The following is a 27,840-nucleotide window of genomic DNA, read 5'->3' as shown; positions in this document are numbered from 1 at the left end:
GAGCATTTATGAGCTGGTTAATGTGCAACCAAAGGAGAGCTTAGCTTCATGTGATATCTTGATGTGAACTTTTAGCTTCCGCTGGCGTATCAGCCACTTTTACTGCAGCAGTGGATTAGGTATTACCGAGCCCTTTGTACAAGCTTGGAGAGCGCTTGTTTCTTTTCTCCTCAGATATGCAGGGACTGAAGTTCAGTGCAGTGTCTAAGTCATCTTCTGGTCATAATGGAAGCCAAGAGTGAACGAAGAAGTGAGAGGTCAAAGGTAAGAAAAGCTTTAGCTTTCAATTTGTGATCTAAGATGGTTATATAACACTGTAGTGTTCAGACTCGCAGGCAGGGATTGTGTGAGTTATATGACACAAATACAAGCATAAGCGACGTAACGCTGAACATAAAACAGCAAGATAGTCTGATCTGTGATTTAAGCACCGACTGCAATGCACATTAAGGGGACTTAAAAGATTGCTCACTTACTTTGTAAATGTGTGGGGTACCAGCAGATCCAGGGCTTGGTGGTCTTGGTTGGGAAATAAAAGAGCTTTGATTCTGAAGTGTTTAACAGCAGTCAGCATTCACAGGCTCTTTTCAATTCTGATCTATAAGATCTGGAAGATTCTTGCACTCTTTATTCTCAAGGGTGTTCTTAACTTTCTAAGGAACCAACCCATGATTGTTTCATTACATTAACTTCAATGTACGGCTTAGGAATAATGTTTCCCCCCCTTCTATTACTGTGGAAATGACTTTGGGTGAAACTTTTAATATCTCTGCACATTTTGCAAATAAATGTAAGCACAATCTGCCAACACCTTCTCCACTGGAAGCTTGAACGCCCGGTGCTGTAAACCTTCGATAATGTCAAGCGTTCTTCAAGTGTCGGTGTGAGTACGCGCAGAACGAGAGATTTAGCCACAGAAAAGCGTCTGACTCCTTTCCAAAAGCACTCGGAGCTCCCTCAGTCCAATTCCCCCATCTGCTAGTTGTAACGGTTGTAAAATGAATAATTGGTGTCAAGTGGTCCCTGTAATGCCCACTGTGCTGCTGAGGACTCAGACATAAACACAACTGTGATTGGCTTCTATAAATCACAATCAGGACACCGAGTGAAGCTGGGGTCTGTCTCAGTGGCTTTTTTTGACTCTGTGGTGTATTGTGCAACACACACACACACCTCCCTTTCCACCTGCATCAAGTGTGACAGCTGGGAAGAAATGAGAGGGGGCGTATCTAACACCGTGGCACTGTAAATATCGAGATAGAAGATGGCAGGTGTGTTCATACCTGGGTGTGGTAACAAATACATCCAGCCCTCTATGCCTCGCACTGCAGCTTGCGCATAAGAGGAAAAGGCAGCGGTATCTTATAAATACAGACCTTTTACATAAATCACTATCTCCACAACTTGTAGGAACCAGCCAGGACTTCACCACGGCAGTCACAGGACAACGTAAGACCCATCCTACTACTATTTCTTTGAGAATAGCTACCTTGTTTTCTGCTTTGTGAACACACCTCTATTTATTTTCACTGACTCAGTGAAATCTGGAAAGAATAACATCTTTATTATCACATTTAAGGATTTTATAAACACAGGTTTGGGGGGGGGGGGTTAACCAACGTGATTTTACACGAGTTGAAGAAATACGTACGGTGCAGCATTAACAAAAGTGATTGTGTATGCTCCACCAAAGGACAATGCAGGTTAATTGATAGGGAACCAGTCTTTCCTGTCTGAGTAATAGAAGCAATGCCGCTCGCAGGTTTATCTTTCCTGTGTTATTTGCTCAAGTTTTCAGTAATTGTTTTAAGCAGGGATCAGATTGCACAGTTTATTTATTTTTTATAACAGGGATTTGCAACCACAGCTGAAGCCACTGATAACTGGCAACCAGGCGTGATCGTAGTTGAGGTGATTACTTTCAATTAATCAAATATCACAGTGGCGTCACTTCTTCATCTAGATGTTTGTTTTTTATCCGTATGTTATAAGGAATAATCTCTGTGTACATACACTTTACAGCTGAATGTGTGCTCTGTTTGAAATGGAACTATGGCATTCCTGTCAAACTCTAATGGGTAATGGACAAACATGCACGGCAGGGTGTACCTTGTTTTTAAGAAAAGGGAAATAAAATTTGGGGACTACGTTTTAACAATAAAATAATAAAATAAATAAAAAGAATGACATTTAAATATGTATCATGTTTATTTCTCAAGCTGTTAACAGACGCCCTCCAGTCTCATGGCTGATAGTAAGGTCACAGGGCACGACCAAAGTTTAGCACAAGTTTACAGACACTTTGAGATTGCATTACTTTTTAATTTAGACAAAGTTGAGTTGAAAAGCAATAAAACACACCCTGTTTTTGTTCACTGGACTTGGGTCATTATGTTTGATAGAGCCCTCCCTGTTTTGACCTTTATCTAGATAAATTTTTGCTGTGTAGCTGATATTTCAATCGACTCATTACGATTAGATATTTTAAGTCTTTATATTTTTGTCAATATTACACCTGTACTTCACATGTACATTTGGCAACATACACTTTTGGCACCTAGCTCTACTGGATGCCTAAACTTGGATAATCTCTTTTCAAAGCTGCTCATACACAACCTGATTAATTGCTTTATAAGCTAACATAAGACGTTAGCTTAAAATTAGCTATTTAAGCTCAAGTGCTGTCTCTTCATTTTCAAATCTCACCTGCTTCTTTTGTTTGTCGAGTGTGTGTCACCGCTTTATCAGAAGACATAAATACCAGAGCCTGTTAATAATACTATAAAGGGTGTGGTTAACTAAGTGTTCATCTCACACCACCAATCACTGCCCGGGTAGATATTTTATTACTAGACCCGGAACAAAGATTAGAGCTAGTACATGTAATAGTGCTTTATATTACTTATCCCAAGAATAAGTTCACACATAACAACCACATCTACTCCAGCTGTTTCACAATGTCATATTATGGCATCAGTGTTGCAAGTGCATTCATAATATGTTCTTGTTTCCATACAGCCTAACGTTGGCTCAGCTGGTGATACTGTTTGCTTATCAGTGCTGTTGTTTCTGATATCCCAGTCAAGAGGCTGTTAAAGCACCGCTGATTGCAGGGCTTGTATTTTCCTACAGCACCAAGCTGATACTCATTAGCAGGATTAGAGGTGCTTTGCTGTCAGAGAGTCAGTCCTTTGAAAGCATTCACTTGTCATTTTGGAGACATCTGTTTCCAGTGAAAAGACAGCGATGCCAGGATGAGGAAGAGTGAGGAAGAGGTCTCTAAAGTGAAATATTTTTTCTGTTCAAGTACTGTTTAAGGAGTCAGGAGTGAACATGTATTTTTCAGTGTGCTAGTTAATCTTCTAAGTATTTATCTCTTCAGAGTTTGTGCTAATTTTATATCATTTAGCTGTTTTATTTTACGTTACTTTTTTCGTCTTCTTTTTGCAAAAAACAGTTAAAAACAAACAAACAACAAGCTTTAATTAATTCTTATAGTTTTTACTCTTTTTCCACAGCTAGCTAGCTATTACCTTTTGCTGAAAAGCTAAAACAAGCTAGTGGTGGTGTCAGTGGACAACATGAATAAAAAGGAGATCATTATGTAACAGGGATAGCTTATTTTAATCACATGGCAAAACACAGTGAAAGGTCCATAGACTGTAGCCACCATAATGTCATCTCTTAAGTTCTGCTTTTTTTACCCTCTTTTTTTTTTTAAAGGCCTTGACCATACTTCTTGTTGTAGTTAATCAGTTTATGCTAACGCTATCAACCTGGTTTGATTAATAAGGTGTATGCATTAATGACTGTGTATTAAGAGGGTTGCTAGCCTTGGCTAACAAAAATACAAGCTTAAAAGCAAGTGCAGAAAACCTGTTATTTTTAAGATTTTTTTTTCTTTTTTACTACAGTCAAACAGTGAACGTCCTCTTTCATTTTAAATATTGTCATAATTTACTAAATGAATATTGCCCTGTGTTGTGCTTAAACTAACAAGATCATAAAGTCAGTAGTAAAACCATGTCAGAGGTTTCTTGTGGACATTACAACTTCTTTTCGCATTATGAAAAGCTGCCCCCTTCTGGCCATTAAAGCTAGTGTAGGTTAAAGGCACTTACATGTACAGTGACATCATTTTGTAGAACTAGAAGTTATGTCCGTCTTATATCTTATAAACATATCTTATAAACAGATACCTGGTTATAACCGTGGTATAACAAAAAAACTTTTCGCTAAGCGTCTTAACAGCTTGCTGTCACATTGTGGCATAAAGATGTGTTTTTTGGGGCATTAACAAATGTGATGACACAGTATGTAAACCCTAGCAAACCTACATTCAAATTTAACAGTGAGAATATTTTGAGTTTAATCTATAACAATTAAGACATTAGACGCTCATCAATAGTTTTCATGCAAATATGTAAACTGTTTGTGACAATAACGATAAGTACACATGTTTTTTTTTTTTTGTTTTTATGTTTACAGTTCAGCAGAATGATGAATGAAAACAATAATGCATTTAAAAATGTCCGCCGAAAGCCAGGCCTTCAGATATGGACCGTCAATGTGAGTCTAAAACGCATTACATGCACCCTATGTTGTTGACATTGTTGTCCACACTGCTGAGCTTTATGTAGAGCTGCGGCATGTTGAAATCTCATATTTGTTTGAGGTCTAAATGGTTGTTTTCTTTACTCAGAAAATGCAAATGGATCCCGTTCCACCTCAGGCCTTTGGCAATTTCTTTGAGGGAGACTGTTACATAGTTCTATATGTGAGTAAAAAACTGGGTGATTTCATGAGATATATAAATATATATACATATATCTCATATATGTGTCACCTCTCATGCTTTTCATTATTATCATCAGATAAGTGAGAATAAAGGCTCCCGCCAGTCTGCTGATATCCACTACTGGGTTGGAAGAACCTCCTCTCAGGATGAACAAGGTGCTGCTGCCATCTACGTCACCCAGCTGGACGAGTACCTGGGTGGGAGTCCGGTCCAGTACAGGGAGGTGCAGGGCTACGAGTCACCGCGGTTCAGGAGTTACTTCAAAAATGGCCTGATGTGAGTTCCCGATGAAGGCAGCTGGTGTTTGAACGAAAGGGGGATGGTGATATACTCAAGGGAATGAGTCTCTCCTATACACACACAAAAACACACACACTTATGTTGTAATCTTCCTGAGTCATGGCTTACAACACTAATCCGCCTCTATGAAATGATTATGACACAAAACACACTTGTTTTCTGAGGCCTAGCATTAAAAAACACCAATTTCTCTTGCCCAATTTATTAACCTTTAACCTTTAGTTGCATGTTTGCTTTATGGTTATACAACCTTAAGGAAAAAAATCATACTGATAAGAAAAAAAATGTTCCTTTAATTTTTTATTTTTTTAAATGTCCATTCAGTTTCAAGTCACTGGGTTTATATTTTTATTGCACTTGAACTTTGGTAAAGTAAACTTCTCTCTCCACAGCTACAAGAAGGGTGGAGTGGCCTCAGGTTTCAACCACGTTGAAACAAACGCCTACAACGTCCTGCGACTGCTGCATGTCAAAGGGAGGAAGGATGTCACAGCAACAGAGGTATTCAGAAAACAAATTAAAGGGATATGAAAGGCTTTACGAGAGTCTTACTCCCTGCCTCCCTCTGCTGCTATCAGTGGCTTCACACAGTCACGCTACAGAGAGGTGTTGGCACCCCTCCTTAAACAGATTATGTCTTGTTGTCGTAGCTGTCTGTGTAGGTGTTAATTGCCCGAGGGGTGGTATGAGAGTGTGATTAATTAATACGCTGTATTGTTTCAGACGGAGTGTACTGTCCATTTGAATGTTATTCAACTCTCCACTGTGTTTGCGTTTGTGTGTGTTTTTCCATGCAGGTGGAGGTGTCATGGAGCAGCTTTAACAAAGGAGATATATTTCTTCTGGATATCGGGAAAGCTATAGTGCAGTGGAACGGTCCCCAGAGCAACAGAAGAGAGAAGCTCAAGGTAATCCTCTGCACTGATTGGTTACAATAAGCAGCGGCACGAGAAGTAGTCAGATCTCGTGAAAAATACACACCGTGGAAGCAAAGTGGGAAAGAGGAAAGAAATTTAACATTTTACGAACAAAAAGGTGATAAAATATGTCTGCACTAAGGCTGTTTCTGACAAAGGGAGAATGACTAGATTGACTAATGACTAATTTAATTTATTCTTGTGTGTCAAGTGAATTTTATGAACTCAGGGCCTCGGTTGCATTATTGCATCATTGCACTGAAGCACCGCAGCAATTTCCTAATGTTGTAAACCTGCTCAACATTTGGCAATAAACCCCATTCTGATTCTGATTCTGATTCTGATTCTGATTAGGAAGGACATAGAAGGTGTGCCAAATCAAACGTGCATCCATCCACTGTGGCAAACCCTTGGAAAATTAAGGAGCACTGAAAGTGTCTGTAAAGTGATTTTTTTTTTTTTAATTCTTGAAACCTGTCGGCTGTGGATCTTCAATAATGTACACCACTGCCTTTAGCAGTAAGCTTTCAGTTGTCTGTGAAATTGGAAACATGCATGCAAGAAGAGTTAGGAAGGAATGGTAACAACAGAAAAGGAAAAACCAACAGCTTTTATTTATTTATTTTGAAAAGCGCTATATAAGAATCAGTCCATTTACCTTTTAGCTCATCAGGTAAAACAGGTGGTTTGATCTCCGCCTGCTCCCGTCTGCATGCAAAAGTTTCCTTGGGCAAAATACTGAACCCTGAGTATTAATGTTAGATAAACATTAGGCACAGAAAAAGTGCATGTGTTTGAATGAGATATGTGTACTATATAACAACCAGTTCTTTTACAGTGATAGTGTAGATTTTTGTGTAACACGTGAACCTTTTAGTCGCTGTTGTCACTGAGCGAACAGTTTTCACTTTTGTGTCTTTGTTTCTCCCTCCGTCTTTCCAGGCGGTCTTGTTGGCTCAGGACATCCGGGACAGGGAACGCGGAGGTCGCGCTCAGATCGGTGTTGTGGAAGGAGGAGATGAGCGGAGCTCGCCCGAGCTCATGAAATTCCTGACGACTGTGCTCGGACCAAAACCGGCACAGCTGAAGGAGGCCACTTCCGATGATGTGCCTGATAGTGCGCAGAAAAACAGTGTCCGACTCTACCAGTAAGTACATTATGCTTCCACTGCATTGATCACACAAAACTGTAGAAATTGATTTCAACTATTTACCAATATCACACCCATTTTTTCTGATTTTCTTCCTCAGCGTTTATGACAATAGTGGGAATGTAGTGATTCAAGAAGTGGCCAAACAACCTCTGACACAAGATCTTCTGAAATCCTCGGTAATTAGTGTTCACTCTTTGAGAATGTTCCCTAGATGCTAGTATTAAAAAAGAAAAGTGGTTCAGTTTCAATGTTTTTTTTCTTTTGGGGTTTCAGGACTGTTTCATTCTGGACAACAAAGGGTCTAGTGTGATGGTCTGGAAAGGAAAGAAGGCCTCCAAAGAAGAGCGACAAGGAGCTATGAATCGGGCACTGGTGAGTATACAGAATGACGACACCAAGGATCTCTTAGTGCCTCCTGTTCTGTCTTATAAATTAATTGTGTAAATTTTAATCCTCTTTCTCCTTAAATGATTTTGGATAAATATAAATTCATCGTTTTATTCTTTTCCAAGGATCGCATGGCTTGAGGGGATTATCTCAGTTTTTATGTGCTTTTTTGGAGATGTTTTTCACTACAAGTTTTGTCCATCAATCTTTTCCTACAGAGCTACATTAAAGCAAAAAAGTACCCAGCCAGCACCACTGTGGAGGTGATGGCTGAGGGAGCAGAGTCAGCAATCTTTAAGCACCTGTTCAAATCCTGGACAGACAGAGACCAAACTCAGGGCCTGGGTACCACACACAACGTTGGAAAGATAGGTAGCCTCTTCAAATCTACTGCTCAATCCACTTCTTCAAAATAAATTCCAGCACAGTTAACATATTATCTCTTGATATGCTATTTAATCTTATTTGCTGATATTATGCTGTTCATCATTAACTCTGAACATTTTGTGTCCGCACAGCTAAGGTCGACGACGGAAAGTTTGACGTGATGGAGCTACACGCGCGCCCTGAACTGGCAGCACAGTACCGCATGGTGGACGATGCATCAGGAGACGTTAAGGTGGGAAAACATATGCAGGAATACAGACAAACACAGTGCAGATACTTTTCAGACTTCAGTTGCATTGTTGCGTGTTGTTTGAGCTGTTGTTTGCCTGTGTCAGGTGTGGTGCATTGAGAATTTGGAACTGGCTGAAATAGACCCAAAAACCTACGGGCAGTTTTATGGAGGAGACTGCTACTTGGTGCTGTATTCATATAAAAGAGCAGGCCAGCAGCAGTACATACTCTACATGTGGCAGGTCAGTGTCAAACCAATCTATGCTTCCTTGTTCTCCATTTCCTCCTGCTTCTGGAAAACTGACAAGCACCTTCAATGTGTAAACGTCTTTTCTTTGTTACTTCAGGGACGCCATGCCACAAGCGATGAGATTGCAGCAAGTGCCTTCCAGGCTGTCAATATTGATAACAAGTACAATGGAGCCCCAGTTCAGGTCAGAGTGGTCATGGGAAAGGAGCCCCGCCACTTCCTGGCTATTTTCAAAGGCAAACTTATCATTTTTGAGGTATGATTTTATGATTTTCACACTGAAAAGGATTCTTAACTGGATTAGAAATTCTCACCAATGACTAAAAGTAAAATATCTGTATGGTTTGTGTGTGAAATTATGACACATGGAAGTAATCCAGCAAAATCTAAATTAAAAATGAGATTTACATGGATACAATAAAAGTATCCATGATGCAAAAATAGATCGATCAAAGCTTTAAATAAAAGTTGAAAGAAACTGGAAACTCAATGTGTGTGTGTCTAAAGGGAGGAACAGGTCGACCTGGTGTGGTTAACCCTGCCAAAGATGCCAGGCTCTTCCAGGTGAGAGGGACTAATGAGCTGAATACTAAAGCCACAGAGGTGGTGGCCAGGGCCGCTTCTCTAAGCTCCAATGACGTCTTCCTGCTGAAAACTGACAATATCTCCTACCTGTGGTATGGAAAGGTATCTATCATGGGGCTGTGTAGCAGGCTTTGAAATAACATAAATATTAGTTTAGTTTGTATTTGACACATTAAAACCATTTCCCCCCTGATTTCTGCTTCTATCCCAGGGCTGTAATGGGGATGAGAGAGAGATGGGGAAAGCGATGTCTGATGTGCTGTCCAGGCATGAGAAGCGGGTGGTGATGGAGGGCCAGGAACCTGCTGAATTCTGGATAGCTTTGGGTGGAAAGGGCTCCTATGCCAGTGACAGGAGGTAAAATATTTTAATGGCAGCATTGCTTTTGCATATTGTGACAAAAATAGGATATTTTTGGCTTTTCGCTTAACAACACACTCCAGCAGTCAAGTATTTACAATGAAGGGCGCTCAATCTGGGTCCAGAAAGTAAAAATATAGCCAGTAATAACAAATTAGCAAGGACTTCAGGATTCATCCAAAAAGGCCCTTTAATCATATTTTGAACCATTTCCAAGCTTACATTAAATCTGTCTGGATTATTTTTATACCAAGGTCAGTGGAATATGCCCAATGTCATCATACACAGAGAGAGAGAGAGAGAGAGAGAGGGAACATTATCTGCTGTTACGACAGGACGGCCTGTGTCATTTCAGATTTGAGAGGGAGGAGCCGCTTCACAGTCCCCGGCTGTTCGAATGCTCCAATCAGACGGGGCGCTTTAAGATTACTGAGGTGGATGATTTCGCCCAGTGTGACCTAGATGAAGATGACGTCATGTTGCTGGACACCTGGGAAGAGGTAAGCAATCAAAGGAGCTTAAATCAGTCAGACCCTGCCGTTGATTTGGGGCCTGCTTCCTGTTTATGAGCATCTCATCAGGAAGATTGTGAAACTCACTGCACATTAACTGATAGATATGAAACAAACACTATACTGTATTACACAAGCTTATTGTTTCCTCCTGCTATGGTTTCTAATTAATCTATACTGGTGGTAGTGACTCAGCTCAAGGTTATTTATGTAATACTTCACACGGAAAGACAGAATCAGGCCTAAAGCTCAGTTTTTGGCAACTTACGCAGCAGACTCTTTGAGTAATTTGTCTCTTTTTCTTGTTTTCTGTCTCTGAATCTCAGCTTTTCTTGTGGATCGGTAACTCCTCCTATGAGTATGAGACCAAAGAGGCGTTGAACAGCGCGCGGGATTACCTGAGAACTCACCCGGCTGGACGTGACCCTGACACGCCCATCATCTTTGTCAAACAGGGATACGAGCCGCCCACCTTCACCGGATGGTTCAACGCGTGGGATCCCCACAAGTGGAGCGTGAGTTTATAACAGTTTCCCCTTTCATCTTTCTGGGATCCCATAGAAAGCATGATCAAGGCATTACAAATTCCCATTACAATAACATGCAATCAATTGATTTAATCATCTCAGAAGCTAGGAACAACTTACAAACACAAGTGGATGATTCAATGGATTAATTGAAGATGAAAAAGTCACTGCACGAATACTAACCTTTACTGTGACGAATCTTGGTTCCGTTGATCTTCTGAACAGGGGGGCAACTCCTATGAGGAGATGAAAAACAAGCTGAGTGATTCAACATCTATCTCACAGATCACTCTAGTAAGTGACTCACACTGATGTGCTAATATCACAGCTGTAATACCTACTAACATCTTTAATGTCATATATAGTAGTGTTGCTAACCTGTGAATGTCTACATCTCGGAGGTTTACCTTTGTTTTTTTGTGAAACTGCTTCTGTAAAACTTCTCTTTCGTGGCTGCAGGACCTGAAGAACACTAAGCTGAACAAGACTCCCGCTGGGGGAGGTGGGGGTGGTTACAGAGCACCTGGGGGCCCTCTAACTTCTCCGCCACCCAACAAGGCCTACTTCCAAGATGAAACAGATTTTTTCCCCAGACCCTCTAGTCCTACAAGACCCCAGTCTGGGATGTCCTCCTCCTCTGCTAGTTCCTTGTCCTCTTCTGGAGCTGGAAAGTTTTTTGACCCTGAGCTCCTCGTCAACAAGACTCCAGACGAGCTACCAGAAGGAGTGGATCCCACCCAGAAAGAGGTGTGTGTGCAGATCAATTATAAATGGTAAAAATCAGCATTTGATTATTGTTTAACGTCCTTCTCAGGGCATTAATTAACACCTTTAAAAGTGACGTCTAATCATGACAATTACAATTTAGAAGTTATTGTTTTGGGGTTTTTTTTTTAGTAAAATTAATCACGTCACCATAAAAAATACTTCAATATGATTCGACACCTATTTAGTATGTTTACCTGCAGCAAAGCAGATTTTTGTGACTGTACTGCCATTTCAAGTCAAAACTCCACAGCCACCAATCGTGTGATATGTTGTCTAGCATACACAAAAACATAATATGCACTTGTTAGCAAGTTAAAAGTATTATTTCCATCAGATGGGATTCTTTCATTTCTCTGAATTTGGATTAACATGTAGTAATATAAATGAAGCTATTTTAATCATCAACTGAAAAGGTCACTAAACAGCTGCAAATGGATGAAAAGTGACTACGAAGAGATTAAAAGTGACTGCAGAGCCACATAAAATGCTTCTAGCGAGTCATGAACAACCACAAAAAGACACAAAGACACTACAAAGAGACAATATGGGGCTTTCCAAGAAAGGGTGGGAGGCCTTGCCATTGTCTGTGCCTAGAGCTCTGTGTACAGCAGAGGTCAGTCTAACCGTTTCCCATCCTCTGTGCTCCGATTGGCAGGATTATCTATCTGACCTGGACTTTGAGAACCTGCTCAGTACTACTCGCGCAGACTTCCAGCGCTTGCCAAAGTGGCGCCAGAATGATTTAAAGAAGAAAGCAGGAATTTTCTGAGAAGGAATCACACATCTCCAGCCTGTCTGCTGAGAAATCCGCTTGTAAACCAAACTATACGGCAGCATTTTAGCTTCTGACCTTCATCTCAATATTTTGTTTTGCTGTCAGAGGGGTAAAAAAAAAAATCGACCAACATCCCAAGTTGTTTAGATTTAACAAATGGTATTTATGATTATGACCATGAATGTAACTTGTAATAATTTAAAGGACGTGACTGACATTTCTAAGATTATTTTTTTAATTATTCTGCTTTATATTTATCTGTATATATTTTTTTCATTTCATGTAGATCATACTGAGATGATGTTTTGCTAGCATTTTATCTGAATCACAAATGCAGTGAATAAACAGAAAACCATTGACCGGGGATTCGGGGAGTGGTTTAATTCAAGAGCTAGTGCAAAAATGTGTGAACTGTAAAAATGCTGTAGAGCAATGGAAGACACAAATAAACCATGACACAAAATATTAGAACTTGTTTCAGGCACCATCTTGAAAATCTTCTATATACAATGCTGGGAGCATTTATAATGCATTCATAATGAAAGGACAGAAGCACACAGACACACTATGTCACTTGCTATCAACATTGTCATTATCACTCTTATGGCATCAAGATGGACAAAGTTTAAATCAAGTCTCATAAGACTATCCCGTAAAGCTGCTGAGAATCTAGTATATTTCAGGTGGGATTCACACAAAACTCACATAATAATGCACATTAATTAAACTTCTCCAGAGAATGGTGAATATAGTTGGCTACTTTTCCTCTCATTCACTTCATTCTTTCTTTGTCACTTTAAAGGCTCTCCACCAAACCGGCTTTTAAAAAGCTAAAATTATACAATGACCTAAAAGTGTCAGACACTTGTGAGTCAGCAGCTGTGGTATGTAAAAAAACAAAACGAAAACTAGAGTCAAGTTATTTAGCTTTAAAATCTGGGTTTTAAATTCCATTAGAATTTACAAAAGACGTGAAGTTGGTTTGGTTTTCTTTTTGCAAACAGGCCTACGGGGCATCCAGGAGCATGAGGTGCACAAACAGACTGGCAGAAGAAATGTTGTCCCCTCTCTTGTTGAGCACCGGGACATGGCGATATCCTGGAAAACAGGAAGTGAGCGTGAGCTTTGTCAGCAAAATGAGAAGCTGGTTCATAAAGCGTAGCACAAAAAAAAGATGCAAAACAATCACTTGAGCTATGATTTACATGAATTTGTATCTGTTTAATTTCTGTTTTGTTGCGGTCCACACAGAAGAATTAAATAAGGGAGAAAAAGTATGTTTAAAGTGGAACTAAAGAAGATAATAATGTGATAATAGTGCACAAAGAAAGTCAAAGCTGTGAGCGAGCACTGAAAAGAGAGGATACTGTCTTAACACTTCCATATTTTAATTACCGCACAGACCATTTCAGTCATCGGCCTCTTCGAAAATTAGATTGTTGCTAACTCTGATTTGGTGTCGCGTTGCTTCATCGTGTTAGCTTCATCAAATCTGTGAGCTTTCTTACCGTTCTGTACGCTGGTGAGTGGCAGACAGTACTGCCCGATAAAATCGTTCTGCGATGCTGTGTCGTGGTCCTCCAACAGAAATCGCACCAAGGCCAGCTCTGGCACACTGATGTCAAACTGGAATTTCTTATTCCACATAGGGTTGAATCCTGCAAGGACGAATATCTGTGTTTTTCTAAATTCTTTGAAAAAGTGTTTGACAAGTAAGTGCACTTATGCTATACTTGCACATATAACGCTCACCATTATTTTCAATGTGATGTGTTTCCTTGCTGGCATTGTCTGCCTGGACACCATGGATCTCCACCTTCACCAGAGGGTCTACAATGGATTTTTGCTTTTCCTTGTTGATTTTAGGCAACTGCTGAGCTGAGATCACCTGTTGAATTGTGAGACAAAAATGCACAGACGCGATCACGTGACAGTCCAACTACAGTCTACGTTCAGATTTGATTAGATATCTACAGCATGATGTCCAGCTTCCACAGCACGCTTCGATGCTTTCACCACCAGCATGATGATTAATCTGTTTATCAAGTGGTGGCATAATCAGTTGTTAAAAAAGGCTAAAAATCCACTTTCTTTATTTTAAGTGCTACTAGCTACTGTGCAGATCATAACTAATAATACAAAATGTAATAAAAGGACTTGAGGATTAAAAAACATTAAAAGTAGCTCCTCTTTTCAAGATAGGCTATGTCAGTAACTATTCAGCCAATGATTGTGTTAAAATTCCTTTAAATAGCTGCAAGCTGGCAAACAAAGATAAAAGGATTCAAACTTCTAGGCCAGAGCTAGGGGAAATGATTAAAGCTCATTAGCAAGTTGACACTACACATACTGTAAACTTTGTGAACTTTGTTTTCTTTTAAAAGGAAATTCCACAGGACATTGTTAACCTCTAATATAGGCTTATCTTTCTTGAAAAAACTCCCACCATGACATGAAAGATCTTCTTCTTCAGCCACGACCCTTCGGTAAGTGCGTTGGGGTTAAACTGAGAGGACAGGTTTCTCTGAAATTCAGGTTTCAGGATGTAGCCGCAGAAGCCGTTCATCAGAAACCGTCCCTGGTTTAAGTGCATCTCCTTGGAGTTAGTCTGGAAGTTCAACGCCACTAAAAACCAAATCAAAGAGGAAAAAGCGTCAAACTGTTTCATTAGTTTTAATTGGTTTACGTTAGTTTGCTTGCTGCGTATTGGAGCACACCTATCTGGCAGCCAACGTTCCACATGGGCACCGGATTATAGTTGGAGGAGTCGGTTCTGGAGCCAGCAGGGTAGATCCTGCTGAGTTTGTCCATGTTGTGGTGCATGAAGGCAGTAGCTACAACAAGTTAAAGCAGATGTTTTTTTTAAACTGTGAGTTCTAGCATGGCAATAAAGACAGTTAATGCAGCGTGCGTTTACCTGAGGTCTCAGCCAGGTTGAATGCTTTACTCTCCTTGAAGGACGACATTTCATAGAAGGCCTGGTTTTCTCTGGCGTGTTCAAAGCTGTTAAAGTGCACGCTCTTACAGTAGATGACGATGTCTGAGAGCTCTTTGTCGAGTTTGATATTTGATTTCTGAAACAAGAACAGAGAGACAAACGTGAAATCTGAAACTGAAAATTGTTATTTCAATTTCTTGCAAATGAGTAAAGAGCCTTTGGCACACCTTTGGTTTTTCTTTCTGGCTATTCTCCTTACACTCTGCAGCTTCGTCCTCCTCAGACACGGTGCCATCCTCTATCACGTTGTTATTGGTGAAGATCGAATCCAGTTTGTTCAGTCGTTTTCCCTTGATGAGGAACTTTCCCTTAAGTGCCTACAAAGAGACACAAAATGTGTTTTGTTGTGTCATTTCTAACACTTAAGGTACACACGGTGCTGTGCTTTGGAAATCAAAGTTGCTTTGCTTAATATAGACAGGCACACATTTAACTGTGACAACAGAGACTGCGTTCCTGATAGTCACCCTCCAAACAGCCAACAGACTAAAGCATAACTTAAATTTGTGTTGAGGCTGAAAATGCCACAGGCATCCACTTCATGGGAGCTGAATTTTTAAAAAAAATTATTTCCTCTCTCTCTCTCTATTTCTTGTCTTTTTCAGTTGTCAAGGTCTTCCAATCATTTTGCAGCAAATTCCCAAAGTAACACATAAAAGTGGGGGAAATAATGATTTGAGACCCCTGCCGAATTTGTAAGTTTGCGTACTTACAAGGAAATGAACAATCTGTAATCTTTATGCTAGTTTCCTTTTAATGGAAAGGGACAGACTGTTATTTAAAAAATCCAGAAAAAGTACAATAAGCAGAAGTTAGAAACTGATTCAGCCGTCATTGAGGGATGTTTTTAATCCCTTTTTATCCTCAACCAAAACATGACTTAGTACTTAGGTTCTTGTAGTTGGTCACCAGGTTTGCACATATCTCAGCAGGGGTTTTGGCATTCATCTTTACAAACACGCTCTAAATCTTTTAGCTTTCTTCCCAAAAAGTTTATTTTGGTTATCTGGATTTTCTTGTCTCCCACTCCCAATGAGTGACAAAACGTTTCTCGCACTGAAAACCCTACGCCCACTTTTGGGGATTTTCTTACCTGAAATTTTAGCTTTTTGGCAACTCAAACTTTCAGCTCCCTCTCCAGCTTTTCTGAAGGACTGAGGTCTGGAGACTGGGTAGGCCTCTCCGTGAGCTAATGTGCTTATTCTTTAGCCACTTATTTGTTGCCTTGACATAATGGTTTTGGTCACTGATTTGAATGCTGGGTCATGCCGGAAGACCCATCCTTATATATATTTTTTAATAAATATTCAGGGAAGGAGGTTGTCATCCAAGATTTAATGATATATGGCTCTGTCCATTGGCCCCTCAGTGAAGTGAAGTCATTCTGTACCCTTAGCAGAAAAACAGCCCCAAGCATAAAGCTTCCACCTCCGTGCTTGACTGTGGGGATGGTGTTCTCTAGATCATATTCACCATTTCTCCTGTGGAGAGGTTGGAATGGAAAAAAATTGTTTCTGTGGACAGATGAGCTCTATACACATAAGAACCCAGTCAGTGGGAATCAGCATTGTGGCTGGGTTGTAGGTGATCAACACTTATTTCATGTATGACATGTAAATCTGTTTCTAGCATTTATTATTGTATTGTATTGTATTGTATTTGGAGACTAAATTCTGTTCACTAGAAGTCTCTGTTATCAAACAAGGTGTTGTCTCAAACACACTCACTCAGCTGTTACAGCAAATCATTAGCTACTCAGTAGGCGCAAAGTGAAACAAGCTTTATCTGAGGCTATAGATCGATGATGTCTTGTATCACATTAGCTTTGTTTCCTAAACAAAACTTGGGTCACGTTAAGGAAAACAGCAAAGTGAGAAATCTGGCACAGTAGCGTGTTAGGAATGAAAATGTTAAGGGGTGGTCTTCCTTTGGTGATTTTTTTTTATTAGGGTAAGGATCCCAAGATGATATATCGTATGTCAGTGAATACAGATAATGGGTTCCACACCTCAGGTGATGGGAAGTTAGTTGGCATGGTGTCACCCAGAGGCTTTTTGACCAGAGCGTCACCCAGGAAGAAGACCAAATGACGGGCCATAAGCTTCTGTTGCTCAACTGTACAATGGTTCTCCAGAGACAGAATCACTGGGTACTGGGAAGTCTGGAAAACAAAGGGAACAATGTGAAGGTGAACTTCAGACCTTTTCCAGTTTCTAATGTGTTAAGGCGAGGAAAGAGTAAAACATCCAAAGTCAGTGAATATCTCACGTACTTTGAAGGCGTAGTCTTTGATGGCTTTGATAACATCTTTGAAGAGCACTTTGGATGTGAGCGTATGGCCATGGTAAATAACAGGTTCTCCATTAGCCCCGTCCCAACAGTCCAGCTCCACGCATCGGCAACTCTTCATCAGCGCTCTGCAAGCAAAGAAAACATTCATGACCAATTAGTGATTTTACATCCCTGAAACTCATGAACTTTGCCTGTGAAAATAGAGAGATTCCTGCGCTGTGACTTCTGTTCCACCAAAAACTCCTGGATCCCAAAACAGTATTTTATAAAGGCCTAGGAACTACTAGGGTGGTCTAAAACAGGCATGGCAGAACTTCAGTTCAGTCTACCTGGAGGCTGATGCATATTTTTAAAAGATAAGCCATTAATATGATAAAAAACATCTATCCAAAGTAGCACATTTATTCCATGCTTCTATTTCACCTTTGTTTAATGCTGTCAGTATAAAAGTAATTCTGCAAAATTTACTTTATGTAGGCTTCTGTGCTGCTTGGCCCTTTGAGTTGGTCTGCCATCAGGTATGTGTTGTGTGAGGAGGAGATGTAGTAATGGTTGAGGGGCTGGTTCATGTCCTGATACACAGATCTGTGGGCTGGGTTCAAAATACAGCCGTCGTCCTGCTGCAGGTACATCAGGAAGCCATCTTTGGTCATGCAATTGTTCTGCTTTGCTGTGACACAAATGGATGAAAGTGTTGAGTGGAAAATTGTGTATAACACAGTTGAGTTAAAGCTTTAATAATATGGTTACTATAATTTTATCATTCCCTGGTGTCCAGAGTAAGTCTACCTGTTTTATCCACTTCATATTTCTCAATCAGCCTGTGGGCGTCCTCTGCAGTCGCCTGCTCCCGCTGCTCGTTCAGCAGAAAGTTCAGCAGGTCTCTGTCGCTCATCTGACCCTCTGTTTGAGCATATTTCCCATAAATGATATCAATCTCCTCACGGCGTGTCAGCATCTCGTAGAATTGCTTGATCTCTTCGCCTTCCAGGGTGTCTGAATTGGATGTGTCACATTTCTGTGCAACACAATCAGTGAATTATTTAACCAGATCTAACATTTTATGAAAGATTAACAGTGAATTTCAAAGATATATTTTGTAATTTTTTGACAAGGTCTCACCTTAAAAAGGTCCGCTGCGTAAGAATCATCAACCTCAACATTGATCTGCCTCAAGAAGTGTTTCACCTCCTTTAGTGTCATCATGTTGTCGCCATTCTTGTCAGCCTTACGTATGCAGCTGAATATCCAGCTGGCATTCAGATGTAAGGATTTGATGTATTACGCACAAAAACATGCAAACACATTTCTCTATTTAGGAGTTTGCTAAGGATACTGTTCGCTCTTCTTCTGGTTACTGAGGTTGTGCATGTTGTTGATGATCTTCTCCAGGCTGCTGACCCACTTATTTACATCTTCCGGAGATTCTGCCATCAGGTCGAGATTCTTCTTGCGCCCCTTGAAGATGATGGAGAAGCAGAGGTCTTCAACGCTGGCATCGGTGTATTTTTTAAGGCCCTCAGAGTGGCGGCCCTTTCGAACCGATTCAATGTCATCAATGGAGACTGTTTGGAGAGCGAAGGGGTGTTTGTTAGAAAGTGTGGCCCTGAGAAATCACTGAAGGTTAGTGTTTTAATAGCCTCAAAGTCAATATTTGGTAAGCCCATCTGTATTCTTCAATACAGCCTCTATCAAGACGATCCCACACTGCTTCAGTAATGTTGAGGAGAATGTTGCTCTGGAGAGACCAATCCATGACTGTTAGTGTTCCAGTTTGTTATTTTCTATCCAGGTATGCTTTAATAGATTGGCAAAGTGTTTGGGATCACTGCCATGATAACAACAAATGAAGCCATTGCCATTCAGATGCTTTGCAGATCAAAATCTGACATGACCACTGGCTGAAATGCAGCTCCAAACAAAATTTTTTCCTCTTTCTTAATAACATGCTTTTTGGACACTTTTCATCTGCAGTAGATAGTTTTTTAGGTATTGCACGGTGGGTTAAAATCTCACTGTACTTTTCTCCATGCATAATTAATTTTAACAAGATCCTCAAAGTCACTGCTCGAACTGCTCCAATTCCTCAAATTTTTTAAGGACACACTGCACACCATGCCAGGTTTTTAGCTAGTAGCTTGTTGGGAAAAGTTATTTGAAAACAATCATCGTGTACAAGGAGTGACCTGAGGAAAAGTGAAAAAGCAAAATATTTTTAAAAATTCAGGTATGACACCTCTAATCTATATCATAAAAAGCAAATTGTGATTATTTTAATATATTCATTATTAACTGCTATGTTGTCTAAAATGTAACGTCTTTTATTTCTGGCATTAACAACAGCTATCGGGATGGTAGCATTCAGCCATTATTATCCCTTGACACACAATCTTTCCTAAGATAAGTCCATATCTTGTGGCGGCCGACTTTTTTGTCCCAGTGGTTACAACTGAAACTGTTTTTCTATCTTATCTACAGGAAGGCTTTTGTCTCAGCACGCCACATCTGTTGCCTTCACTCACAAATCTGTAGCACAAAACTTACGTCTTCCAGGCAACTTTCTGCATGCACTGGTGGGACCCCGACAACATTTATGAATCAAAGGCTGACTTTTTGATAATTTATGTGTGTAAAAAATGCATAATGTGGTACCAAGAAAGAGCTACCGTTGCTTTTTTAGCAAGCATTGTCTATTTACAGGACATCAAAATTAGCATAACATTTTTGTTGTATTTTAGATCACTATAAAGCCTTAGCCAATGGCCTTCACAAACTCTTGACAGCAGCTAAATGCTGCACCATGTTCACGAGCTAGTCACTATCTTTTTTTGGTACTAGACAGTGTGTAAACAGTTGACTTATCAGAGCTTTTCAGTGGAAACAGACGAATCCTGCTGAAAACAGAGCTCTTGACTCTTGAGGCCATAAAAGCAAAAAATTAGGTAAAAGACGCTAAAATGGTCAACCAAGTTGAGTTGGGCAATAATTTCATTACAGATAATCCTTTAAATACTTGCTAGGATGAAAAAAATTGATGTATGCAGATTAATCTGTAATAGACTATTTACAACATTGCAACAGCAAGTCTTCATGAATGTCCTGCTGTCAAACGTACTACTAAATCATGTTTATAATAAACCAGATTGAGCCATTTTACCCAAACAGTCTTAATGTTTAAGAGTTGTTTTTAGGCCTAACAGATGGGTTCTCCAACATTTTGTTGTTATCTCCTGTAAACCTGAGTTCTTTTGCAACACAAACCCATTCCAGATTTGATTTTGACTTTACTGCACTTTAAAACATTTTTACACAATCTGACCTCTCCTGAACCTCTTTTCAAACACATGCACCCATACAATCAAAGTGTCTCGGACTAAAATGTTTATCTATATCACCCATACAAAGACAACATACATACACAAAAGGTCACTGCACACTGATGCAGCCAATGCATCGGAGGCCAGCTCTATTGTTGTGCAATAGAGCTGGCCTTAATGTACGGAAGAGCATGCACTGCCGCGTGTGATGTCATTGCACTACACAGCAGCACAGGCCCTTGTAACAAAACAGCAAAAGACTCCAGGCTTAGCCATGAGGCCATATATTATGGCTGGGCCACAATCACTCCACATCTACTCCCTGCATCCCAAAGTTAGAGATTTAGATTCCTTCATTCTACTTTAAAGGAATCTAAAGTTCAAAATAGGTAAAAACAAAAACAACACATTGAGGGGGCAGTGGAGTGAAACACACCCATGTTTTCCAAGCCCTGCCTCAGCTGATTGCTGGATGACTAAAATACCTTAAAAGCACTCAGCAGAAAAGGGAGTGTTTGGTTGATCTGTGCATGCACATTATCTCCAACAAAACAGAGGTTGTGAATTTGGACCAATTTCAGGGAATCCCATCTGGAGAGACTTGCCACAATGTCCAAGTCGTGTTATCCGTGTCACGCAGACATTGTTCGAATACCACATGAAATGTTTACACAAAGAGAGTTTTGTGATGGCCTGACGAAAGTTCACTCTGTTGTTTCTAACAGTCTTTTCCTCAAAGGGAAGTTTGAGTTAAGGGTTAGATAGCCATGCCAGTGAGCGAACAAACAAAACAAAAAGAACAACTTTGAATGACAGTCACTCTATGTTCCAGTGCTCACCTGTAATTATTAGAAAAAGGTCATAATACAATGAGTGTCCTTCTTAGGGTGGCTGGAATCCACATTAGAAAGAGTAAGGACCTTGAACATCCAGAGGGAGCTTTGAGTACAGCTGTTAAATACCAGTTTGGGCATCTAATTAGGATGTCTCATGGGCAGTTTGCTTTGGAGGTTTTCCAGGCTTTCCCAACTGGAAGGAAAACCCAGGGTGGAACCCAGAATCCACTAGAGCGATTATATATCTCATCTGGCCTGGGAAAGCTCCCCTAGGAGGAAGGATACGCACAAAATAATCGATTGATAGATTAATGGATCAGTTATTGAGTGGATCAGTGGATGGATTAAAACCTCGTTAAATTGCCCAAACTAAGCTATGCTGTCAGTGACATAAGTAGGCTAAGCCAGCTTTTCAAGCTGACAAATTTGACTTGAGTAAAGCACAGCAGCAGATGCTCTCATGAAAAATATGGTAAAAAAAAAACAAACAATACATGCTGTCCTCCCACAATCTCCTCTATTTTAATCAAAGCGCTTTAGAGCTGACTGGTAAATGCAGCTGGAGCCCACAGGAAAGCAATAAAATAGCAGCTTATTTCCGTAAACAAAGAAATTCCTGTGTAGGCCCATCTGTAAGAAAGCTCGGTAACGTTAGAAAGCATCGTGTTTGTAAAGAGAATATTAGAGTCATTATTCTCAGTGTTTGTTCAAGGCTCAAGTGCAGGGCAGAGGTGAGCTTGGAAACCTGAGCTACCTGAGTCCCAGTGGATGCACACATGCTGTACATTCACAGCCAGACAGTGGCTCACTGAACCGAAAACCTAAGGAAAATAGTCTCTCTAACACACACAGACAAACATACAGCTGGGAGTCACACTAGTATTTCCCAGTCCAGCTTTCGCCACACCACAGTACCTATCAGCATGGAGCTGTTTTCACACATATTCACTACTATTGTCATATGAGGGTGTGCTTGTGTGTGTGTGTGCTGTAAGAGAATACGCTTTTGTTAAGATCTGAAAGGAGAGCTCTTAGCAGACAGAATAATAGAAGAGCGGTCTGCGGGTCAAAAAGGTAGATGTTCTCATCAGACTAAAATAATTTAAATGGAACACAGAACTTGTACATGGACCTGCAACAGACTGGAGGCCTGTCCGGGATATGTGGAAGACAATGGCTGGCTGGATGGAACGCTGGGCATGTAAATATACAAACATATATAATAAAGTAGGCACAGAGGTTACACTCACAGGTGTGGTTTTGCTTGAATGCTTTTTTCGACTCATGCGAAAAGGTCTGGCAGTCTTCCTCCAGTTTGAAGTAGCGGCCATGCTTCCAGGATTTTGAGCGAACCTTGACCAGTTTTCCTCCCAACAACAAGAACTGGAGATCTGAATCTCCCTCCAAACCTGCGGGTGTGAGGACAAAAGGAGCAGTCACGCAAGTTTCTGCCTTCTGTATTTTAAAATATACATGAAGTTCCAGGAAACACTTGGTTAGATATTGCAATAAACTGAGCATTAATAGGAGAAGTAAATAAATGTTCTAAATAAAACTGATCAATATCCTATCAATACTTGCAATTTTAGCCATGTTTAATATGAGGATGCACCAGTTTAACAGTATATGTGACAGAAAATGAAGATAAGCATTATTAGTTACACCTTAAATTAATTTATAGGTCCTGTATGGCTGTCATACACGAGAACCAACAAAGAATTTTGGAACCATCTATATCTAGAATAAAATCTAAGCTATGTGCAGTCCTGTGTCTTTTTTATCCCCAGCACACCTGTCGTACTGTAGTACAGTGCAGTGTATCACAACATTTCAGACAAGTAGAGACAATAGCCTATCATTCAGGTGCAGCAATTTTCTGAGTGTTGCATTCTGGGAAGGGTGTGTGCTATCATCCGAATGAATGACTCAAAGCATATTTGTTAATCAGTGCTGGCGTTTATCAGTGTAAAAGTGTTTGTTTCACACAGCTTTATGAATTATAAAATTCTCTCTAACTGAGACTGAGAATATGCAACACTTTCTAAGTAAACAAAGGGCATTTGAGGATAACACGTTAAATACGACTCAGAAGGGAGTGTTTTTATGGCTGTGGGCAGGATCGCAGCATAACAGACATTTCTTTTTCGCCCAGATCACACCACAAGCCCACAGAGGCTGTTTATGAGTCTCTGGCCTCTCTGCAGCCAGGGAGGAGGACTGGCCAGCGCTGCACCACCCCTGCCCAGTCAGGCTTTCTGTTGGAGGCTTTGCTCTGAGCACCTTCTACGTGTTTGTCAAGCCTCTTTTCTTGTGATCTACTTCACTGTGAAGAAGAGCAGCCTGCTTTCAGTCATCCAACAGCTTCATGTTACGAAAGCAGGCGCTGACATGTTCCTTACGCATCAAACTTCTCTGTTTGCATTTTTTTTAAGCGAACTAATCAGTTTCAGATGGGAAGAGCTCTTTACTGTGTGCACCCAATTACACAAGCTAGCACAAGAAAATTCCAAGAACTGTGAAGTGAGAGGGAGGCGTGATGGCACAAGTTCACGTCATATGTTTGGATGCCAAACAACCCCCGTGCCATAAATAAAAAGACTAGTTTGACGATCAAAAAGTGAGTCTTTGTCACATTGGAAAACCATTCCCACACAGTACAATGTCATGTGACCTGAGTAGGGAATGTGACTATTTCAAACAATTATATTTTCCTACAAAAACACGTGTAGGACATGGTTTTTAATTGCTTAACAGGAATGCAGTGTTGTTAGATTACGACTGTGTTATAAATGACACAATAAAATGGAAAGAAATTTAGATATAAATACTGTGCTGCCCTCCTCTGTGCAGATGACTAATACCCAGGAAACTATGCTGTCTAGAAGGGGAAACAATAAGAGACAGAAACCCGAGAATCGAACACCGCAGAGGTTTTCCCCTCAGCTCATGAAGTCTTATTGAAGTTTAGCACATCCTGTGTCTGTAGTGTCATTTGTCACCTCGTTTTCAGCTCCATCACACAGACCCTTACGCTGCAACTTCCCTAACGTCAAAGAATTTACCGCTCCAGGCAACGAGGAAGCTACCATAAAGCGTTAGAGTGCACGGATCAAAACACAAACCTTATGTTTATTCTCAACGTCACGACAGAAACATTTATCGTCCAAGGCTGCACGTGATTGGTGATATTTTTTTTTCTCTTGTTTGAAGATATAAAGTTTCGCAAAATCCATGTTATCCAAACATTACGCGCACGCGCCTGCCAATGTTGGCAAAACAGTCGAAGGCGTCTCAAGCGCGTTTGCACCTTTGGAGGACTCACCCAGGCGTTTTCCGTTCTCCTTCGCAACTTTTTTCAGGTGTTCCAGAAATGCTTGTTCCTCGGATTTTGTCCTTTTTGGCCGTTTATGAAAACAAGACATCTCGGATAAACTTTCTTGTTTATCCCGGTGGGATAAAGAGACTGGCCGGTCGGGTCGATGCTCGGCGTTAAAGAGAAGCAACACGTAGATCTCCCCTCATGGGGCGGGTCCCAAAAATAATCTGTTTCTGTGTTAGAGCTGCAGTAACTTTGCTTACCTGTCCTTGTTTGCACACTCTGAAGGAACCGTTCAGCGCTATGAGGGTGTGAGTCTGCTCTCATCTAACCTGTAATCTTAGTGATAAACTTTTTAAAAACTTCTAATGGTCGGAAACACATCTGACTGGCTTAAGTGGGCCATCACTCTCACAGAGTGAGGTTTGTCTGCAATAATAAAAGGTCTTGTGCGCTTAAAGAAGAATTTTGCGGTTGCTTATACAGAGGTAAAAGGTTACAATATGCCTTTAAATAAATTTCTATGTAAAAAAAAAAGCAGTACGCGTTTTACACATCACTATTTTCATGTCTTGACGGGCTGCTGTAGCTGCTTCCAAACACAAATAAAAGAATTGTTATATATCTATACGTTTATGAATATTTACGTAATAACCATTTTAGTAATGAGATGTGAAACAGCGCCATCGTAAGGGAAAAGCGGATTGGCCTGTAGTTTAAAAAATTGCAAATTTAAATAGGATATTTAAAGAGCGAGGGATGTTTTAATATCCACAAGGATGTGTAAGAACTGCAGCTCATCGATAAAAACCTGTGCTACCTGATCAACGATCTCTGGGTGTGGTTAGAAAGCAAAGTGGAAAATTAGATGAAACGTAACACCTGCAATACCTTCAATATTATTCGTTCAGCTCGATGAAACGTGTCATTGTCGTGGTAACAGAAACATGTCACGATGCCAAAACCAGGAGCCCACCTCACTGTTTTGGATGGCAAATGTGCGTTGAAAGAAAACCAACAGAAAGCAACCAAGGAACGTGAGAAATTGTGAAGCATTTCTCTAACCAGGAAACCACAATGTTTTTTTGTTTAGAAGCACTGGCTCCTTTTTTTATTTTATGATATATATGTATAAGTATTAAAAGCTCCTGTTGATTAATATTTGTTATTTTTGTCTCAATTTTAGACATTAGACAGGAGACGTTGTTATTTATTGAGGAGAGAAAAAGAAAACAGACCCAACTTTCATTCAAACATCAAAAACAAACATGGGTTTGGTGAAGCTTGCTTAATAGTGCTCCAACTGGCACAAAATCGATAAATCAAACACATTAAAAAACGTGCGCTTTTTAGTGCAAGTAGACTAAATCAGTGCGCTCACATGCACAGATTTTTGAGCAACTCACCAAGTTTGCTGGATGTGCTATTGAGGTCCATTTTTATATCAGCTAATAGAAATCACCATGTGCAGTGCAGCAGTTCCCGGGCTGAATAACAGGAGCTATCCTGGACATAAAACGTGTCTTTTTGCCCTGTGGAGGAATAAATCCTGTCCGCGGTGCCCTCCACACAGTGTGCAGTGAATGCCAACCCACTTGGGACGCTCTTGCGTGCTTTCGATTCCACACCCACTGCAACACCGGTCGGACAAGTAAAGCACTGTGAATATTCTTATGTCTTCTTACAGTGAAAATTACACATGTGGAAAGAAATACTAATTTTGCTTTCATAAAGTCAAACTTAAACCTCCAGATAGTTTTATAATGTAGCAGCATCGACCTGATTGCCATTGTGCGTTATTTGTGCCATTCTGGCACCCAAAGTGTGATGTGATTTATTCAGGGTTTTGCCCCATTCTGGTACAGAACTGCCATTTAAAGCCCTCGTGCTTTAGCCTATCCCTCTTTGCACTGTGCAGGGTTAGTGTTGTCATTACTCCACAGCATACCACCTCCATGTCATCGTCACTTCGGTTTTCTTTTTAAAAACACATCTGATCTCGAAATCTCACTCTAAAGCCTTCTGACCTCAACACACAATGAGAACTGCTCTAAAGAAACAGGTTGAGCAGTGGAAAAAGAAAAACAAGCAGGACCAGATTTTCATTCTCACAGAGTCAATCTCTTGTGCACGCAAGAATGCTCCTGATCAATTGTGTGTGGGGGTTTGGGTGTGTGTGTCACTTAATGTGGATGCTTTGCTTTGAAACATAGGTAAATAGTGTTTGCTTGTTGCACAGACTCCTTTTAGTTGTTGACAGATCTCTCTTTGTGCCGCTTTATTATGAGAGTCTCCCTGTTTTCTCTGGCCTGTGAGCCCTTGTGTTCGAGCATGTCTTGTGGGCAAAAAAAAAATGCCTGACAAACCACAAGGAGGTACAAAGCCAGCCTCACAATTGGCCCTTTGACAATCCCACTTGAGCACCATATGAGCTGATCGACACAGTGAAAGATTTTGTTCTGGAATCGTTGGCCTCTTCAACACAAACGACTTTCAAATGTGTTTAAATAACACTGCTTGGTGCAGCAGCTATTTCGAGTGACACAGACGCATGCCCACACTTTAATGCTTTGAAATGCAGCTTGCATTACACAAACAGCTAAAACCTGTTTGTTTTTTATCTTCCCACGTTGTACAATGACAGACAGCTTTTTTTTCCTGCGAAGTTTCTTGGAAAACTAATTGCATGTGTACAGAAGAGACAATATGATAGTGTGGTATGTGCTTGTTGTGTTTTGGGTATATCTGGTTTCATCGGGTGGTTTATTGTCTCAGACTGTTCACTGTATCAGAGCCAACTGAAAATAAGAGGGATTTTATCAAATTCATTCAACTTTATCAAACGCTGAAAGAGTCCTGTCATCTGGAAACTACTGCTTAGACTCTTTGAGTTTAAAAATGATGAGCTTCACACTTTAAGTTGCTTCGGTCAGCCATCCAAAGCAACTGACATTGCTCAAGAGAGGTGGAGAAGAAAATGTAGCCAGGGTGGAGTGAGTGATTGTCAGGGGTGATTTGAAACAGAAGTGAAAGGGCAGGTTTACAAGATGGATGTAGTGAAGACACCTGACACCTGACGCAGGTTCAGGTGTCACAGAGGAAGATGCTAAGGATAGGGCGAGATGGAGGC

The 27,840-nt window shown here is 40.5% G+C and overlaps 2 protein-coding genes across 4 annotated transcripts; one reads left to right on the top strand and one right to left on the bottom strand.

The window, feature by feature from the left end:
* Positions 1–131: 131 nt before the first annotated feature.
* vill (villin-like) lies at positions 132–12,067 on the top strand. 2 transcript variants are annotated; one of them, XM_085362905.1, is made up of 21 exons: positions 132–264; positions 1,411–1,449; positions 4,489–4,569; positions 4,703–4,777; positions 4,875–5,074; positions 5,491–5,599; positions 5,896–6,006; positions 6,958–7,163; positions 7,267–7,345; positions 7,443–7,541; positions 7,775–7,928; positions 8,075–8,175; positions 8,279–8,416; positions 8,522–8,680; positions 8,932–9,111; positions 9,221–9,366; positions 9,725–9,869; positions 10,208–10,396; positions 10,634–10,702; positions 10,868–11,155; positions 11,832–12,067. In XM_085362905.1, exons 1-21 carry the CDS (start codon positions 226–228, stop codon positions 11,943–11,945), a joined length of 2,721 nt encoding a protein of 906 aa, XP_085219031.1. In that variant the 5' UTR covers positions 132–225; the 3' UTR covers positions 11,946–12,067. The 2 variants fall into 2 exon arrangements, with proteins under 2 accessions (XP_085219031.1, XP_085219030.1); XM_085362904.1 differs by lacking the exon at positions 1,411–1,449.
* Positions 12,068–12,266: 199 nt separating this feature from the next.
* On the bottom strand, positions 12,267–26,267 carry plcd1a (phospholipase C, delta 1a). 2 transcript variants are annotated; one of them, XM_085362907.1, is made up of 15 exons: positions 26,117–26,267; positions 22,645–22,803; positions 18,578–18,806; positions 18,364–18,493; positions 18,031–18,259; positions 17,710–17,911; positions 17,222–17,366; positions 16,958–17,110; positions 15,117–15,266; positions 14,869–15,025; positions 14,669–14,785; positions 14,398–14,576; positions 13,704–13,839; positions 13,460–13,609; positions 12,267–13,049 (listed from the first exon to the last, which is right to left on the bottom strand). In XM_085362907.1, exons 1-15 carry the CDS (start codon positions 26,145–26,147, stop codon positions 12,958–12,960), a joined length of 2,259 nt encoding a protein of 752 aa, XP_085219033.1. In that variant the 5' UTR covers positions 26,148–26,267; the 3' UTR covers positions 12,267–12,957. The 2 variants fall into 2 exon arrangements, with proteins under 2 accessions (XP_085219033.1, XP_085219032.1); XM_085362906.1 differs by lacking the exon at positions 26,117–26,267 and adding an exon at positions 24,717–24,927.
* Between the last annotated feature and the right edge of the window lie 1,573 nt (positions 26,268–27,840).

This window comes from Diplotaxodon limnothrissa, linkage group LG9 (assembly GCF_057381915.1).
Source record: "Diplotaxodon limnothrissa isolate DT_005_m linkage group LG9, D_limnothrissa_male_GT1.1, whole genome shotgun sequence".
In the NCBI taxonomy this organism is placed as follows: Eukaryota; Metazoa; Chordata; class Actinopteri; order Cichliformes; family Cichlidae; genus Diplotaxodon; species Diplotaxodon limnothrissa.
Note: the sequence above shows the minus strand (reverse complement) of the source record. Positions and strands in the feature narration are given on the sequence as shown.